Genomic DNA, 16297 nt, shown 5'->3' on the forward strand with positions numbered 1-16297 from the left:
GCTTTCAATTCAACTATTTTAAGACCTTGAGATATAAGAGGAGAAGTAAGCCATTCAACTCATCAATTCTGTCCTGCCATTCAATGTGTTTGTGGTTGAGCTGATAACTCTTAGCTCCACTTTCTGCCTTTTCCCTACAACACTTCATTATCTTACTGATTAAAAATGTATCTCAGCCTTGAGTATAGATAATGAACCAGCTTTGACAACCCTCTATAGTAAAGAATTCCACAGATTCACTACCTTCTCAGAAAAGAAATTCCTCCTTAGTTTTGTCTTAAATGTTTGACTCCTTATTCTGAGATCATGCCCTCTGGTCCTACACTTTCCCATAACGGAAAACAACCTCTCCACATTTGTTAGTCAAGTTCCAGAAGAGTTGTGCACGTTTCAATTAAGTCACCTCTCATTCTTCTAAACTCCAATCAGTACAGGCCCACCCCAATCTCTCCTCACAAGACTGCCCTTCCGTATCCAATATCAGCCTGTTGAACCTTCTCTATACTGCCTCTAATGCCAGTATATCTTCACTTAAGAGACTTTATACTGTTCACAGTATTCCAGCTGACTAGTGCCTTCTATTGTTTTGCAAATTCCTCTTGCTTTTATACTCTATTCCCTTTGAAACAAAAGCCAACATTCCATTTACCTTCTCTATTACCCACTAAACTTGGACGCTAGCTTTTTGTAATTCGTGCACTAGGACTCCCGATTCCCTTTGTTCTGCTGCTCTCCGTGATTGTTTTCCATTTAGGTAAAATTCATCTCTATTATTCTTCCTGCCGAGTGCCTAACTTCACACATTTCAACTTTATATTCTATCAGCCAGTATTTTGTCCATTCATTTTAACCTTCTTATTTCCCTCTATAAATGTTCTGTGCCCCAGTTATTTTTGTGTCACCAGCAAACATGGTTATCGTATATTCACTTGCTGCACGAAACTCATTAATATATATTGTAAATAATCGTGGTCTCAGCCCTGATGTCTGTGGCACACCATAAGTTAAAAGTTGCCATCCTAAAAATGTTCCCTTTAGTCCAACTATCCGTCTTCTATTTGTTAGCCAATCCTCTAATCATGTTAATGTGCTACCTCCTAACCATTGGGCTCTGGTCTTAATAAGTGGCTTAGAATATGATGCCTTATCTAATGGTTTTTGAAAATCCAGATAAATTACATTCACTTCTTTTTTCCCTTTTCTATCCTGCTTGTTACCGATGTGAAGGATTCTAGTAAATTCATGTTCTGTCAGACATGATTTCTCCTTCAATACGCTTCGCTGGCTTTGCTTGATCATATTATACAATTCTAAATGTTCTGCTATTATAACCTTTATCATAGATGCTAACATTTTCCCAATCACAAATGTCAAGTTAAACTGGCCTACAGTTATCTGTTTTTTTCTCCTTCCCTTTTTGAAAAAGGTATTACAGTTTCACAAAGTCTAAGAATGCTTGGAAGGTTACTGGCAGTACCTCCACTAACTTCTGTATCTACTTCCTTTAATATCTTAGAATGAATCCCATTAGTTGCTGGAGACTTACTGTTCTTTAGCCCTATTAGTTTTGCTCTCACTTTTTGTTCAATGACAAATATTATTGTATATATTTTCTCCTCTCCTTTTGCCCCTTCAATATTTTGTAAATTTGGAATATTATTTGTATCTTCTACTGTGAAGACTGATGCATAGTATTTATTGAAGCCTTGTGCCATTTCCTTGTTCCCCATTATTATTTTCCCAGTTTCCTAATAGGCTAATGTTCATTTTGGCATCTCTCCTCCTTTTTATATATTTAAAGAAGCTCTTGCTCTACATCTTAGTATTACTTGGAAGTTTATGCTCAGACTTTACCTTCTCCTTCTTTCATTTTTTGGTCTATTAGAACTTGCCCAATCCTCTGGCTCACCACAGCCATTCCCTCTAACTTTCTTTCCTTCCACAACAGTGAATTCCAGAAGTGGAATCAGTGGTTTGAGCACATGCTAATTGTTATGTGCAGAAACCCAGAATGGCTGTATGTGCATGCAGCTGCGCAGCTTAGAGGGAACACTGCTTACCACCAATTTTTGCTACTTTGCATTTTTTTTCTTTCAATTTGATGCCCTCCTTAATATGCCTAATTAATCATGATTGGTTTAGTCTCTTCTTAGAATCACTTTTCCCCATCGGGATATATCTTTGCTATGAGACAGGAACTATTTTCTTAAACATCTGCCATCGTTCCTCAGTGATAATGGGAACTGCAGATGCTGGAGAATCCAAGATAACAAAGTGTGAAGCTGGATGAACACAGCAGGCCAAGCAGCATCTCAGGAGCACAAGCTTGGCCTGCTGTGTTCATCCAGCTTCACACTTTGTTATCGTCGTTCCTCAACTGTCTTTGCTAAATTCCTTTCCCAGTACATTCCAGTCAGCTCTGCCTTCATTCCTTTGCAATTACCGTTATTTAAGTTTAGCACAGCTGTTCCTGATCCATGTTCCTCCCTCTTAAACTGAATGTTAAGTTCTCCCATATATGATCTCATTTTCCTCAGGGATCTTTTATCCTGACATCATTTATCCAACCTACCCCATTACACATTACCAGACCATCACCTGGTTGGATCTACAATATTTTGTCCTAGGAAACTGTTCTGAATACTCTTTATGTATTTTTCCTAATGGTTTCCTCTGCCAATCTGACTATCCCAATCAACATGTAGATTAAGGTCACTCAGGATTAATATACTGCCTTTGTTACACACCCTCATTATCTCCTGATGTATTCTTCCCCTTTTTTTATATTTCTACCTCCACCCCTTTCTTCTGGCTTGGCCTTTTGACAAGTCACATATCCAAAATATTTAGTTTCCAGTTCTGACCTCCTTGTAACCATTTCTCCCTAATCGCTATAAGATCATATCCATTAACCTGCATTTGTGCCGTCAATTAATGTATTTTGTTCTGAATGCTGTGCTGTGTACATTCAGGTACCAAGCTATTAATTTTCCCTATTTACCAATTTCCCCAGTAACCCTATTTACAGCTGTTTTCTCAGTTTGTACACTTTGTCCTTTCCTGTCCCACTCTAGTTAAGTTTATTCAAATAGCTGTTCTTAATGTTGCTTTATCCTCTACTTTATAAGCCTACATTTCCTCTTTCCCAGACCCCCCGCCTTCGATTAGTTTGCAGCCTTCTCTACAGCCACAGTAATTTGATTTACCAGGACATTGGCCCTGGCACGATTCAAGTGAAATCCACCCCACTGGAGCATCTCCCTTCTACCCTGTTACTGGTACCAGTCACCCATGAACTGAAATTCATTCTACCGACACCAATTTTTGAGTCTCACATTTGATTCCTTGACTTTATTTACCTTATAACAGTTTGCCCTTGGCTCAGGTAGTAATTCAGAGATTATTGCCTTGGAGATAGTAGTTGTTTAAAATCTTCCAGCCAACCTCCTTTCCAGTACTATCAATGTTGCTATTACTAACATAGATGACAACCACTAGATCTCTGCACTCCCTCTCCAAGTACTTTTCCAGGCCTGAGGAATCAGGCAGGCAACACAGCATCTGGAAGTCCTATTCATGGCTGCAGAGATCAGTATTTATGCCCCTCATTACAGTGTCCCCTGCCAGAACTACATTCCTATTTCCTCTCCTTACTGGAATGGCTCCCTGTACCAAAAGTCCCATGGTCAATTTGCTCATTCTTCATGGAGTTCCCACTGTTGCCTGCACAGCTTATAAGAACCTCATAATTGTTAGACAATTGTAGAGGCCAAGGCTCCTCAATGGTAACCCCATGGGCTCACACAGCTGCTTCACATGCAGTTACATCCTCCTGTCCCTGATCGTGCCCTTGTTCTGAATTACCTCAGCTGAGGATTATGACCGCCCTCTGGAGCAATATGATGAAGTAACTTGCCCCTTCTCTGAAATAGTGTAATGTTTTTGAGTGACATTTGGATTCAGATTTAAAACCTTTAGTTTTGTCCTTTCATTACTGTTAGTCTTTTATTTATTATTTTTGCAACATTCGAGGTTATCAGTTGGTTTACTCTGAGATTTGTGCTGTCCATTCCTTCTTGTAACACCTGTCCATGAATTCCCATATTCATACCTTGTTTGCCTAGCATCCACAGCATTTTCCCAAATTTGATCCCTTATCTTCACTATTTAGGTTAAATCCCAGTTACTTGGCTCACTATAAATACTGATCGCTGCATGGTTCGGGTATGAACTGTCACAACAATACAACTTTCACTTACCCAAGGACTCATGCCAGAACATGAACGAGAACACATTTCTATTACACAGCCTTTGAACCAGACATTTATTTCTCTAATCACAAAAAAATGCTAAGTTTGCTAATTGACACCAAACTAAGGGAAATAATCAATGCAGAGGTAGACTGCAACAAACTAGAAGAGGACATTGTTAAATCAAAAATAATAAAGCATTACAGACAAAGGCTAATACATATAGTGAGGATGCTCATTGGTGATGAATAATTGAGTGGAGAATGGTCTCAAGGGGTTAAGTGGCCTATTCCTGTTCCTGTGTTCCCATATTAATTATTAATTTTATCAATGTAATCATTGCATAAAATCACTTGTAATATGGTCTCCTCCTGCTGCAGTGACCTCTAGCATTCCCCAAGGATGTTCTGCTCCTACGTTTTATCTTCATGTTGTCCCATGGCAAAATCTTCTGAAATCAAGCCAGCAATTTCCACGTAAAAAAATCAAGAGAGAGTGGAAAACAGTGTGAGAGAGACCAGAGAGCTTCAAAAAAATTAAGAGAGAGAGAGAGAGAGAGAGTGGAGTTGGCAGCTTCTTAAAGAGAAAAGAAGGCTTGTGTGAAAAGGACAGTAGCAGCGGGAGATAAGAACAGATGGCAGACAGGAAGTCCCAGCACATACACAACCCAACTGTGTGAGGATGCCAGTGGGGGTGAATAAAACCCAGCAGCAGAGGGTCCATTCAACCAGCTTCCACCCAACAGAGCCAAAGTGTGGCATCACAGCAAAACAAGTGGATATTGGTCAGACTTTCTTCAATATCTCTTTTGATTGTCCAAGTAGTTTAAAGCAGGAGACATTATTGCACTTGAAGAGTACAATAAAGAAGTTGACTTTTAGAATATTTGACATTTAAGTTAAAAAAAACAGCTTGAATAAAGGTGGCTTTTTAGGTGATGTGCTGTAGCTGCAGTAAGTGAGAGGTGGTATGATCCAGAGGGAACACATTTACAGCTGGTGTTTGTTGCGCGAGGAATTTTGGTTCAGAGTTAAGGGTTCTGAGGAAAGGTCGCTCAACCTGAAACATCAACACTGATTTCTCTCCGTTGATGCTGCCTAACCTGCTGAGAGCGTTTCCAACAATTTCTGTTTTTCTTTCTGATTTGCAGCATCCACAGTTCTTTGATTTTTATTTGGCTCGGAGTGGATGAGCAGGAGCCCGAGCTGCAGACACTGCAACACACAGGGGAATCACAGAGTTGTAGAGTCACACAGCATGGAAGCAGACAATTCGGTCCATACAGTCCATGCCAACCATGTTCCCAAAACAAAGTAGTCCCACTTCCCTGCATCGGTGCATATCCCTCCAAATCTTTCCAATTCATGTACTTCTCCAAATATGTTTTAAATGTTGTAACTGTATCTATATCCACCACTTCCTCTGGCAGTACATTCCACATATGATTTAGTCTCTGTATAAACAATTTGCCCCTCATATCCTTTTTAAATCTTCCTCTTCCCACCTTCAAAAATACGCCCTTTGGCTTTGACCTCCCCCACCCTTGGGGAAAAAAAAGCCCTTGTTAATCACCTTTCTATGCCCCTCATGATTTTGTAAACCACTGCAAGGTTATTCCTCAGCTTCCTATGCCCCAGTGAAAATGTCCCAGCCTTCCCAGTCTGTCTTTATAATTCAAACTTTCCAGTCCTGGCAACATTAAGGTAAGTCTTTTTTGAACCCTCTCCAACTTAATAGTACCCTTCCCACTGTAAAGCAACCAAAGCTATACACAATATTCCAAAACAGGCCGAAACAATGTCCTGTACAAGCTTAACATGACATGCCCATTCCTGTACTCAATGGTCGGAGCAATGAAGGCAAGTGTGCTAAATACCTTCTTAACCACCCTTTCTACAAGTAATGCAAATTTCAAGGAAATATGTACCTCTAGATCTCTCTATTTAACAACGTTACCCAGGGTCCTACCATAAATTGTAAAAGTCCTGCCCTTGTTTGTTTTACAAAAATGCAACACCTTACATTTGTCCAAATTAAACTTCATCATAACTCTCAATGTGTTTTAAATAAAAGCGCAACATTAGCCACCCTCCTGTCACACCTCACCCGTTTTTCTAGATGCTACAAATACCTCTGCTGGGAAGGGAGGATTACCAGCCACACCTTTTAGGTTAATTACAACAAAGTTCATCTATGACCAGGGACAGGAAGGTGTGACTGCAAGTCAGGAGGGTTTGGGAATCCAGAATTTAGCTTTGGAGGAGACTCGGCCAGAGCCTTTCTCCAAAAGTATGAGGTTCTTGCTCCTGGTGAGGAGAAGGACACAGACTGCAGGGAAGACTCTCAAACTGAGTGCAATACCATGGTCCAGAGCATCATTCACATGGGTGGAGGAAAGAGAAATGTAGTAATAGGAGATATCTTAGTTTTGGGAAGAGATACTATTCTCTACAGGAAAAACAGCAGGTTCCAAAGGCTATGTTGTCTACCTGGTGCCAAGGTTCAGGAAATTTCTTCTGGGTGGACAGGAAGTTGGAGTGGGAGGGAAAGGATCCAATCATCACATTTCACGTAGGTACCAATGACATAGGTGCAACGAGGGAAGAGGTTCTGCTGAGGGATTATGAGCAGTTTGAGGCAAAATTAAGGAAGCAGAACCATGGAGATAATAATCTCCAGATTGTAACCAAACCACACGTAAATTTGGTACAGAATAAATAGTATTGGAGAGGTAAATACATGTTTCAAGTGTAAGAGAATTGAGCTTGGATTTATAAGGCACTGATACTAGTGCCGAAGAAAGAGAGAGCTGTTCCATTGAAACAGATTTCATTTAATCTCTGCTGGAACCACTGTCCTGGCGCATTGTATAACTCAGGTTGTGGATAAGGCTTTGAACTAATTAGTGGGGTAAGGGTTGAATTGAAGGATTTTTTTAAAAATTATAAAGCTACAAGAGAGCAGATGTATTGAAAAGGTAAATGATAATCGAAGTGTGATGGGTAGAAAATATAAGCAGAAGACTGCAGCAGAAATTAGAACCAGTGAAGGAGTAATGGTAAAAAGTCAAAGCCCAAGGCTTGTAATTGAATGCAAACAGCCTTTATAACAAGACAGATGACAGAAATAAAAATAAGTGAATATGATTTCACGGCAATTCTGTAGACATGGTTGTGTGGTAGCTAAGACTGGGAACTCAATATTCAAGGGTATTCAGCATTCCAGAAAAGTAGACAAAAGGAGAAACGGTGTTGAGGTAGCTGGATTAATAAAGAAAAGTATTAGTGTGATAGTGAGTCGTGATATAGGTACAGTAGATTGTGGTGTGAAATCAGTTTGGATGGAAAAAGTGCTGAAAAGAAGTCACCAGTGGAAACATTCTTTAGGCCCCAAAGAGCTGCCTCAATCTAGGATAATATATAAATGAGGAAATAATTGAAGCATGTTGGAAGGGCATGAATTATCCTGGATGATTTTAAACTTGATTGGACAAATTAAATTATCCAGGGTAACAAGGAGAATGAATTTGTACAGTATGTCAGGGACTGCTTCCTGGAGCAGTATGTTGCAAAACCTTCTCGGGAACAGGCTACTTTAAAACTAGTAATGTGTTATCTGTAAATATTAATAAGAGATCTTGTAGTTAAGTGTCCTCTAGGGCGTAGGTAACACAACATGACCGAATATCAAATTTAGATTAAGGGAGAGAAACTTGTTTTATACCAGCATCCTCAACTGAAATAAGGGCAATACAAAACTGCGAAGAAAGAGTTGGCTAAAGCTGGCTGGGAAATTAGACTAAAGGGAAAATCAGTGGATGAACATTGGTGGATATTTAATCAGATATCTCATAATGCTCAGCAAAAGTTTATCACAGTCAAAAAGAAGGCTGCAATGAGAAGAATAAACCACCCATGGTTAACAAAGCAGCCCAAGAGATTATTCAATCAAAAACCAAGGCATATAAAGCCACAAAAAAAAGCATCAGGCCAGAGGATTGGGTATTTTTTTTGTAGGAACCAACAGTAGATGTTTAAAAAGCTAATAAAAAAGGAGAGAATTGATGATGGAAGTAAATTGGCAACAGATATATAAACAAAAAGTAAGGGCTTCTATGGATGTATAAATAGTATAAATTAAAAAAAGAGAATAATTAAAGTAAGTGTGGGACCTGGGAGGATGTAACTATGAAATTGTTAACATGAAAGAGGGAAATAATAGATAATTTAAACCAAAGTTTACATCAGTCTCCAGGTGGAGGACACTGTAAACATCCCAAAGATAACACATAGGCAAGGTGTGAATAGAAATGCAACAGTCTCTATCACAAGAGGTTGAGTATTTGACAAACTAATGAAACAAAAGGCAGATTAGTCACTAGGAAATGATGGCCCACATCCAAGTGTTTTAAGAGAAGTAAAGTTTAGACATAATAGAGGCATTGGTTGAAAAATTCCAGAAGTCACTGAAATCTGGGCAGTTCTGTTCAAGATGGGGTGTCAGGAACCAGGAAGCTATAGGCTAGTTGACCTGATAACTATCGCCGGAAAAAATAGCGGAACATTCAGAAACGTTATCACAATCAGAATCAAAATAGTTTCGTGAAAGGGAAAACACATTTGATAAATTTGCCAGAGAACTTTAATGAAACCTGAGCAGCCTAGAAAGCTGATTCTGAGTATGTACAGATCAGTGCATGTTCCTTGCCATTGTATTCTGAAACAAAAATTTGAATAGCAACATCACCTCAGCCTCCTGGATGATTTATTGGTCTAAGCTGAAAGAAATGTCATTTCCAGAGGCCTCAAGATGGAGAGTCTTAGCAGTTTCATCAGGGACCTCTAGGCATCCCATATGCTAGGCCAGAACCCACAATTCTGTTTGGTGACTGGGAATCTCCAAGCTATCGAAGGCATGATTTTCAAATTGTAATCCATGGATAAGACCATACAGTACCGTTAATGGTGTTCTCATTCCCACCATAACCATGAGAGCACCTTGGGAAGAACTTTTTTAATATGCAAGGAAAAACAGTAATGTTAATTTTGCATTATTACTGTTGACAGATTGTGGTCAAGTGACGCATGGTCCTGCCTCAGCAGCACCTATTGCAATGCTCAAGGAAATCTTTGCCCTAAACAGCATTCCTGATTTAGCTATCTGTAACAATGGTCCACTGTTTGCCAATGACTAGTTCCAATGCTTCACTGAGGCCTATGGTTTTGTTCATGCCTAGTTTTCTGAGGTGCCTGTAGTCCAGTAAAATAGCTGAAAGAGGTACTCTCACCATCAAATCCTTGTGAAAAAGTGATTGCGTCTCTTTATTCTTATGAGGATATGGGTCTGTTTCACTGCAGAATGGTCTTGCTCTACTATAACTCTTGATGAGCAGGAGATCACACATACCTCCCAAGTCTTCCACATGTCATTCAACCATTCCCAAGGTGCCAGAGAAAGAAAGGGTGAGCAAAACTGTGAACTAACTGGAGAGTGAACATAGTACATGGCCATAAAGAACAACACCCATCATCACCGCAGCCAGAAAACTTATTGTGTGTCCATGACCAGAATTGGAGGGGCCAGGTTTTGTGTCAATTGGCTACCTCGTGTGCACTGATTGGGGAGTTCGCAGGAAAAAAGCATCAGAATCCACCAGCAGAAGGCTCTCACAGGAATGAGCCAGTTGCCCAGGGGACTGAGTAGACAGCCTGACTAACTTACTACAAGGTTCAAGCAGCATCAGTGGAGCTGGAAAGTTTGATGTTTCGGAACGGGACCCAAAAGGATCCCGACCCAAAATGTCAAACTTTCCAGCTCCTCTGATGCTGCTTGGCCTGCTGTGTTCATCCAGCTTCACACCGTGTTATCTCAGATTCTCCAGTATTGGCAGTTCCTACTACCTCTTACTACGAGGTTCACCTGCCCCTCTGCAGGAAGATATTAATCCTAGACCTCCTCCAAAAGAGCACAAACACAATCAGGTCAATTGGTCAAAACAACGCATATCTACTTTTGTGATTCAGGGATCGACTCAGCAACTGTGTTTGGTGAGGGGGTGGGGGTGTACAGTGTTGGGGGTGGTGCGGTAGAAGGGGGATGTAGGATAATGTTAATGCTTTGTGATGTACCCAGTTTATAGTTTGAGTGAACATGTGGGTTACTGCAGGATGTAGGATTAATGGCTTTATGTCAGTGGATAAAACACATTATCAATAATATCAGGTCAGATGAACTGGGTCCTGAGTGTAAAAGGTTTTAGTGAAGTCCAGATCTACCGTGTCTCTATACATAATGTAAATAATTACTACATGTTCATTTGCTTGCACTCACACAGTATCAAGTCCCCATCTGTCTAAGGTAACCAGAATCTGCCCCTGATATTAATACAAAGCTGCCTGAACCGAAGTCTGAACTGCCCTCCCTAAACTTTGCTGCCTCTTTAACTCTCCCCCCTCCTTTGTGATGCTCCTTAAAATCTACCTCTTCAGCCAAGCACTTAGTTGTCTTCCATAATATCTCACTATGTGTCTCAGTGGTAGAATTTTGGGTTTATAAAAGTGTTATATTTTGGTATAGTGCCTAAATTGTGAAGGTAATCTGAATGGGACATGTAATCTGTCTGATGACTGCCTGAGAACTGACCTGGATAATGTGTCTGCTGAAGAGTAAAAATAGGCTCAGATTGGTTTTTGGGGTAAAAGGAGCAAGGCATTCACAACTGGAAACAATGGCAGCAGTGTTTGTATTTACAGTGATTAGACTGATGGCCTCCAAAGTCCCAAGAAGATGTCCAGAATGTAAAATTATATACAATTCTACCTTAAGTTGTCCATTTAGTTCCAAGAGAAAAGAGAGTTGGGCTCCAAAGTACAGCTAATCAGTACATCACACTGGATGTAAGCTGTACATGATTCACAATATCACGGACGTGGGCTTTAAGAAAACAGGATATTTTTCAAAATATCACCCGCAACTCACAAACACAGTCTGCTGGGATTGGGGAGAAAGAGTGAGGGAGAAATACAGTGGGAGAGAAGCTGGATGTCAAATGTCTATAAGATTCATCATGCATTAAAGCAGCTGGGTACTCGTGCTCTGACTGAAGAGACCACATTTGTGAGGAATTAGTTAAAACTGGAACATTTGCCTATCTTTGGTTAAAGGGAGGAATCTGCAGAAAAAATCCTTACCATTAAAGACATTCTGGGGTCAAAAGTTACCAAGCTGGGCAAGGTAAAGAATTGGGGTAAGCCCTCAGGAGCTAAGAATAATTTGGAACTGCATTGAGAAACTTGACTTTGAAGGCAGTTAAGCCTGTAAGGTGTACATAGGTTGCATTCAAAATAACAGGGAAGTTTGATTCTGTAGTTCAGCGAATAAGCTTCCCACAAAAGTAGTGTTTAGCCAAGCTGACTTTTAGTTTGCTTTACTGAAGTAGAGGTCTCAACATATGAAATCTTGTTGTGTTATCCTTACAGCTATTATGTGGAAATTCATTTTTTAAAAAAATGTTAATGTTGTGTATGGAGATGGTATTATTTGTAATGCATCCATAAAACATTTTTTGGGATATTTTATTATGCAGAAGGTATGATTGAAATTCAAGTTTTGTTTAATAATTTTATATCCATCCCCTCTTGCTGTATACCATCAACCACTCTTCATATTTCAAACACCTCTGTCAAATCACCCAATTTCTTCTGTTATAGCAAAAGCAGTTATATTTGCTTACATTCTTCTACATTTAAGGACATCATAATTTATTTCATCATCCCCTCATGATCTGAGGTCAGACTCAATGTAGAAAATCTGGACTAGAAGATTTGAAGTTAGTTTTTGTACACTCAGGGATATTACATACTGACTTGGCATGAGTAATGAAATAAAAGACACTAGGCTAGATTTTCCATTTGATCACCGTAAATAGGCAGAAAATCTAACCTACCTACGATTTTTGTATCTCATTGGAAAGGGCCAAGAAACCACAGAGGGGAAATGATTCAGAAAGCCTAAAGTCAAAAAATCCTAACGTCACAAACCACCATCTTATTAGAAGAACTCATCAAGAGGCAGATACTTCAATCTTTCTTTAAAATTAAAATACAACATTGTTTGAAATAAGGGATTACAGTGAATAGCTAAAGTTTTCTAAACCTGTTTAATTTAAGACATGATGGTAACTATTTCCAAGATTTTATTTTTCTCCAAATCTCCTGACACTGAATCGGCACATGGTCAGTTCGTCCATTTGCTGAAGCCATTGTTGTGATCCCAGTTTCTATGGAAACCTCCACAGACCCTTTGTTGCCCTCTGGCAAGCCCTTGCTGCCCCACTCACCATGACCAGCGCAGTAAGCATTGCTAGAGTTTGAAAGAGGGCTGGCGAGAGGAATAGTGAACAGGGCAGAAAGAGAGGCAGCAAGGTTTGGAATCAGAGGATGTGAGAGCCACTGAGCAAGAAGCAGCAAAAACTGTGTTCTTTTTGGTCTAAGTCTGGTGTGTGCCACGTTTGGATAGCTGGAATGTTACTGGCAGTGACCTCACAGGCACTGGAACTGCAAGTGTATTGAGTGAACCCTCTGTGGTTGTAGTGTTAGCAAACAATGTTTTTGTTTTGGAAAGGAAGTGAGATGTGTTCCACTGAGTAACAGGTAGAAGATAATACACACAAAATAAAACATGTAATCTGCCTACACCAAGAAGCGTACCAAAATAGTTAAGGATGAAATTGAAAGAAACTTATAGGTCTTAGTCAACTCAATTCTCAACATGTCCAACTACTGCGGAGCAGCAACCAAAAGGCCATTTGGATGTTAAAGTAGACCATAAGTTGGGAAGGAAACACATGGTCATAACAAGCCACAGATGTGTCAATTACCATTTGGTGCACACAATATAACATTTGTCCAAGGCCAATACCTAAATGTGGCACTGGATTCTTTTCATATTCAAATAAGAGGTTTATTACCTATTAGATGCTCTTCTGTAAAATTGGGTAGACCTACACTAACAGCCAGAACAGGCAAGCTTTGTTCAGGAAACATGCATCTCTGACAAATATCCTTATCTGAATGGGAAGTTAGAAAAGACAGGAGTCTCCTCCCAGCACTGTGTCTAAACAATTGCAGCTATTGTTGGCCCCTTTGCCCCGCAATGTCATTGAACTCTAACGAGATGGCATTACCCCAATCACTGTCAAACTCTTCCCAATCAGTTACTGCTTCCCAATGGGAACCACGACCCTCCCTTCCTCTCAATTGCACTCCTCCTGTTATCTCCATTAAGAACATAACCTGAGGACAGCTACTTAATGTTCAAGTCATTTTCTCTTGTAAGTTGCTTGGAGGTCACCAATAGAAGTTTGCAGCCCACTGACCAGATGACGATGAGGCCTGAGGGCTGATATTGCATGGACCTTGAGATTTCATATCCAGTGAGATACATGAGTTGACTCCAGTTGCCTAGATTTGGCCCAGCAACATTCCTGGTCTTTGGTATGAATGCATTGCAAATGGGAAATGATCATGTTATATAACATTATCTTTGCCTTTCTTAATTCCAGTGCAAACTTGATTACCAAGCTTGTTCTGCACGTAAGAAGATCACCATGAAATGCAAAGGACCTTGTCCTTGTCTTCCTGACCAAGAAAGTGTGAAGCTGAAAAGTGAAAAGACAGGTAATTCACAGACAATACCAAGATAATCCAATATACTTAAGTGTTCATTTATAATTTACTGCTCTATTCAATAACACTTCTGAGACAATGATTTGATTCAAATTGATTTCTAAAACATATGAAGGATTATTTTAAGATTGGAAGCTTGAGGGGGAATTTAAAATAGAAATATTGCATTTCTATTTTTGAAATTAAAGTTGGGGATGTTACCTCTAGGGATATGAATCATATTTCTGTTAGAATTGTAAAAGTCCAGTGCTAACATATAAAGCAGAGTAAGCAGAAAACAAGCAAAACAAGGTGAACAAAGGTTTTTCTTAATGTGGATTATCAGTATGGAACTTGCATGGAAATACAGATGGCTTCCATTTTCAAGCATTAAGGTCCCTAATGTTGGTCCTGTTGAGGCAGAAAGCATACAATCTTTGTACTGCCTGCCCATTTCCGTCATTGTAACAGTGGGGAGGTCTTCATTCAGTAGCAGGAAAGTGCTGCTGACTGCATATAAGTGGCTGTAAGTGGGAGCTGAAAGAAAACACCAGGGAAGAGAAAGGTCTCTAGGGTTTATGGAAGTGATACAGCATTAGTGATAGAGGTCCACAAGAGAGAGAGGCCATATTTGACCTCTTGACAAAGAGACTGTCAAGACATATCCTCAGAGAGAATTAAGAGCCAGGTGGTCATGGAGGTCAGTTCTCGAAAATTGGCCAGCAGGATCTGCCATAAACTGTTGAAAGACCTCGTAAGGATGAACAAGGATGAACAGCCAGAACAGTCAAGCTTTGTTCAGGAAACATGCATCTCTGACAAATATCCTTATCTGAATGGAAAGTTAGAAAAGGCAGGAGTCTCCTCCCAGCACTGTGCAGTGCATCTTAACTAGACAATACATATACATTACATCACCAATCTCGCACACTGCTCAATGCCCATGTACCTATCACTCATGGAGTGCCACAGGGATCATGCTGGGACTGTAAATATTTACAATGTAGAGATTAATGACTTGGGCAAGGAAAGTCAATGAACTATTGCCAAGTTTGTGCCTGACTCAAAAACAGGTGAGCAGGCAAGCTGTGAGAATGACACAGAGAGTCTACAGGGGCATATAGACAGGTTAAGCGGGTGAGCAAAACCTTGGCAGATGAAATATAATTTGGGAAGATGGTAAGTAACACACTTTGGTGAGAAAAATAGTGCAACAGAATAACATTTAAACAGAGAAAGATAGCAGAAAGCTGTAGGATGGAGGGATTTGGGAGCCCTTGTGCATAAATCACAAAGAAGATAGCACACAAGTTCAGCATGTAATAGGAAAGGCAAATAAAATGTTGACTTTCATTTCAAAGGGAATAGAGTATAAAGACAAGGAGAACAAAAATTGAAATTGCTGGAAAAACCGATTTCTGAAGAAGGGTCACTGGACCCAAAACATTAACTCTGGTTTTTCTCCACAGATGCTACCAGAGATGCTGAGCTTTTCCAGCAATTTCAGTTCTTGGTTGTGACTTCCAGCATCCACAGTTCTTTGGTGATTTTGTTTAGCATAAAAGCAGGGAGGTTTTGCTAAAACTGTACGAGGCACTAGTTAAATCACAGCTGGAATATTATGAACAGCTTTGGGCCCTTTATCTAGGGAACAATGTAGTAGCACTGGAGGCAGCTCAGAGAGTATTCATGCAGCTAACCTGAGAATGGAAGAACTATCTTATAAGGAGAAGTTTAGTAGGTTGGGCCTGTACTCATTTGACTTCAAAAGAATGAGAGACAATCTTATATGAGATTCATAGGGTCCTTTACAGGGTATATGCAGAAACAATATTTCACCTTGTGGGAGAGTCTAAGACTAGAGGGCAGAGTCTAAGAATACTCAGTCTACTCTTGATCATCTGTAACGTGATGGAAGGTGTCAACAACAGTGCTATCCAGCAGTGCCAGTTCAGCAATAACCTGCTCAGTGATACCCAATTTATGTTCCGCCAGGGCCACTCAGCTCCTGGCCTCAATGCAGCCTTGGTTCAAAAATGGACAAAAGAGCTGAATTCCAGAAGTGAGGTAAAACTGATGGCTCTGGACGTCAAGGCTGCATTCGACCAAGTGTGGTATCAGAGAGCCCTCACAAATTTGGAATCAGTTGGTATTCAAGGGCAGAAATTCAGCAAAGATCCTTCCATAGCACCTTCCAAACTCATGACCATTTCCATCTGGAAGGGCAAGGACAGCAGATACATGGGAACACCACCATCTGCAAGTTCCCCTCCAAGTCACTCACCGTCCTGACTTGGAAATATAGCTCCGTTCCTTCACTGTTGCTGGGTCTAAATCCTGGAAGGGTATTGTGGGTCAACCCACAGCACGTGGACTCCAGCA

At 40.2% G+C, this 16297-nt stretch overlaps 1 protein-coding gene across 2 annotated transcripts in view; it reads left to right on the plus strand.

Moving 5' to 3' along the window:
* Window positions 1–16297, plus strand: part of spock1 (SPARC (osteonectin), cwcv and kazal like domains proteoglycan 1) — a 477747-nt gene that overhangs the window by 355809 nt on the left and 105641 nt on the right. For both annotated transcript variants that reach the window (XM_059650661.1, XM_048543447.2), the window contains exon 6: window positions 13813–13927. In XM_059650661.1, coding sequence (XP_059506644.1) covers window positions 13813–13927 — 115 coding nt within the window. The remainder of the gene's footprint in view (window positions 1–13812; window positions 13928–16297) is intronic.

Source organism: Stegostoma tigrinum, chromosome 13 (genome assembly GCF_030684315.1).
Source record: "Stegostoma tigrinum isolate sSteTig4 chromosome 13, sSteTig4.hap1, whole genome shotgun sequence".
NCBI lineage: Eukaryota > Metazoa > Chordata > Chondrichthyes > Orectolobiformes > Stegostomatidae > Stegostoma > Stegostoma tigrinum.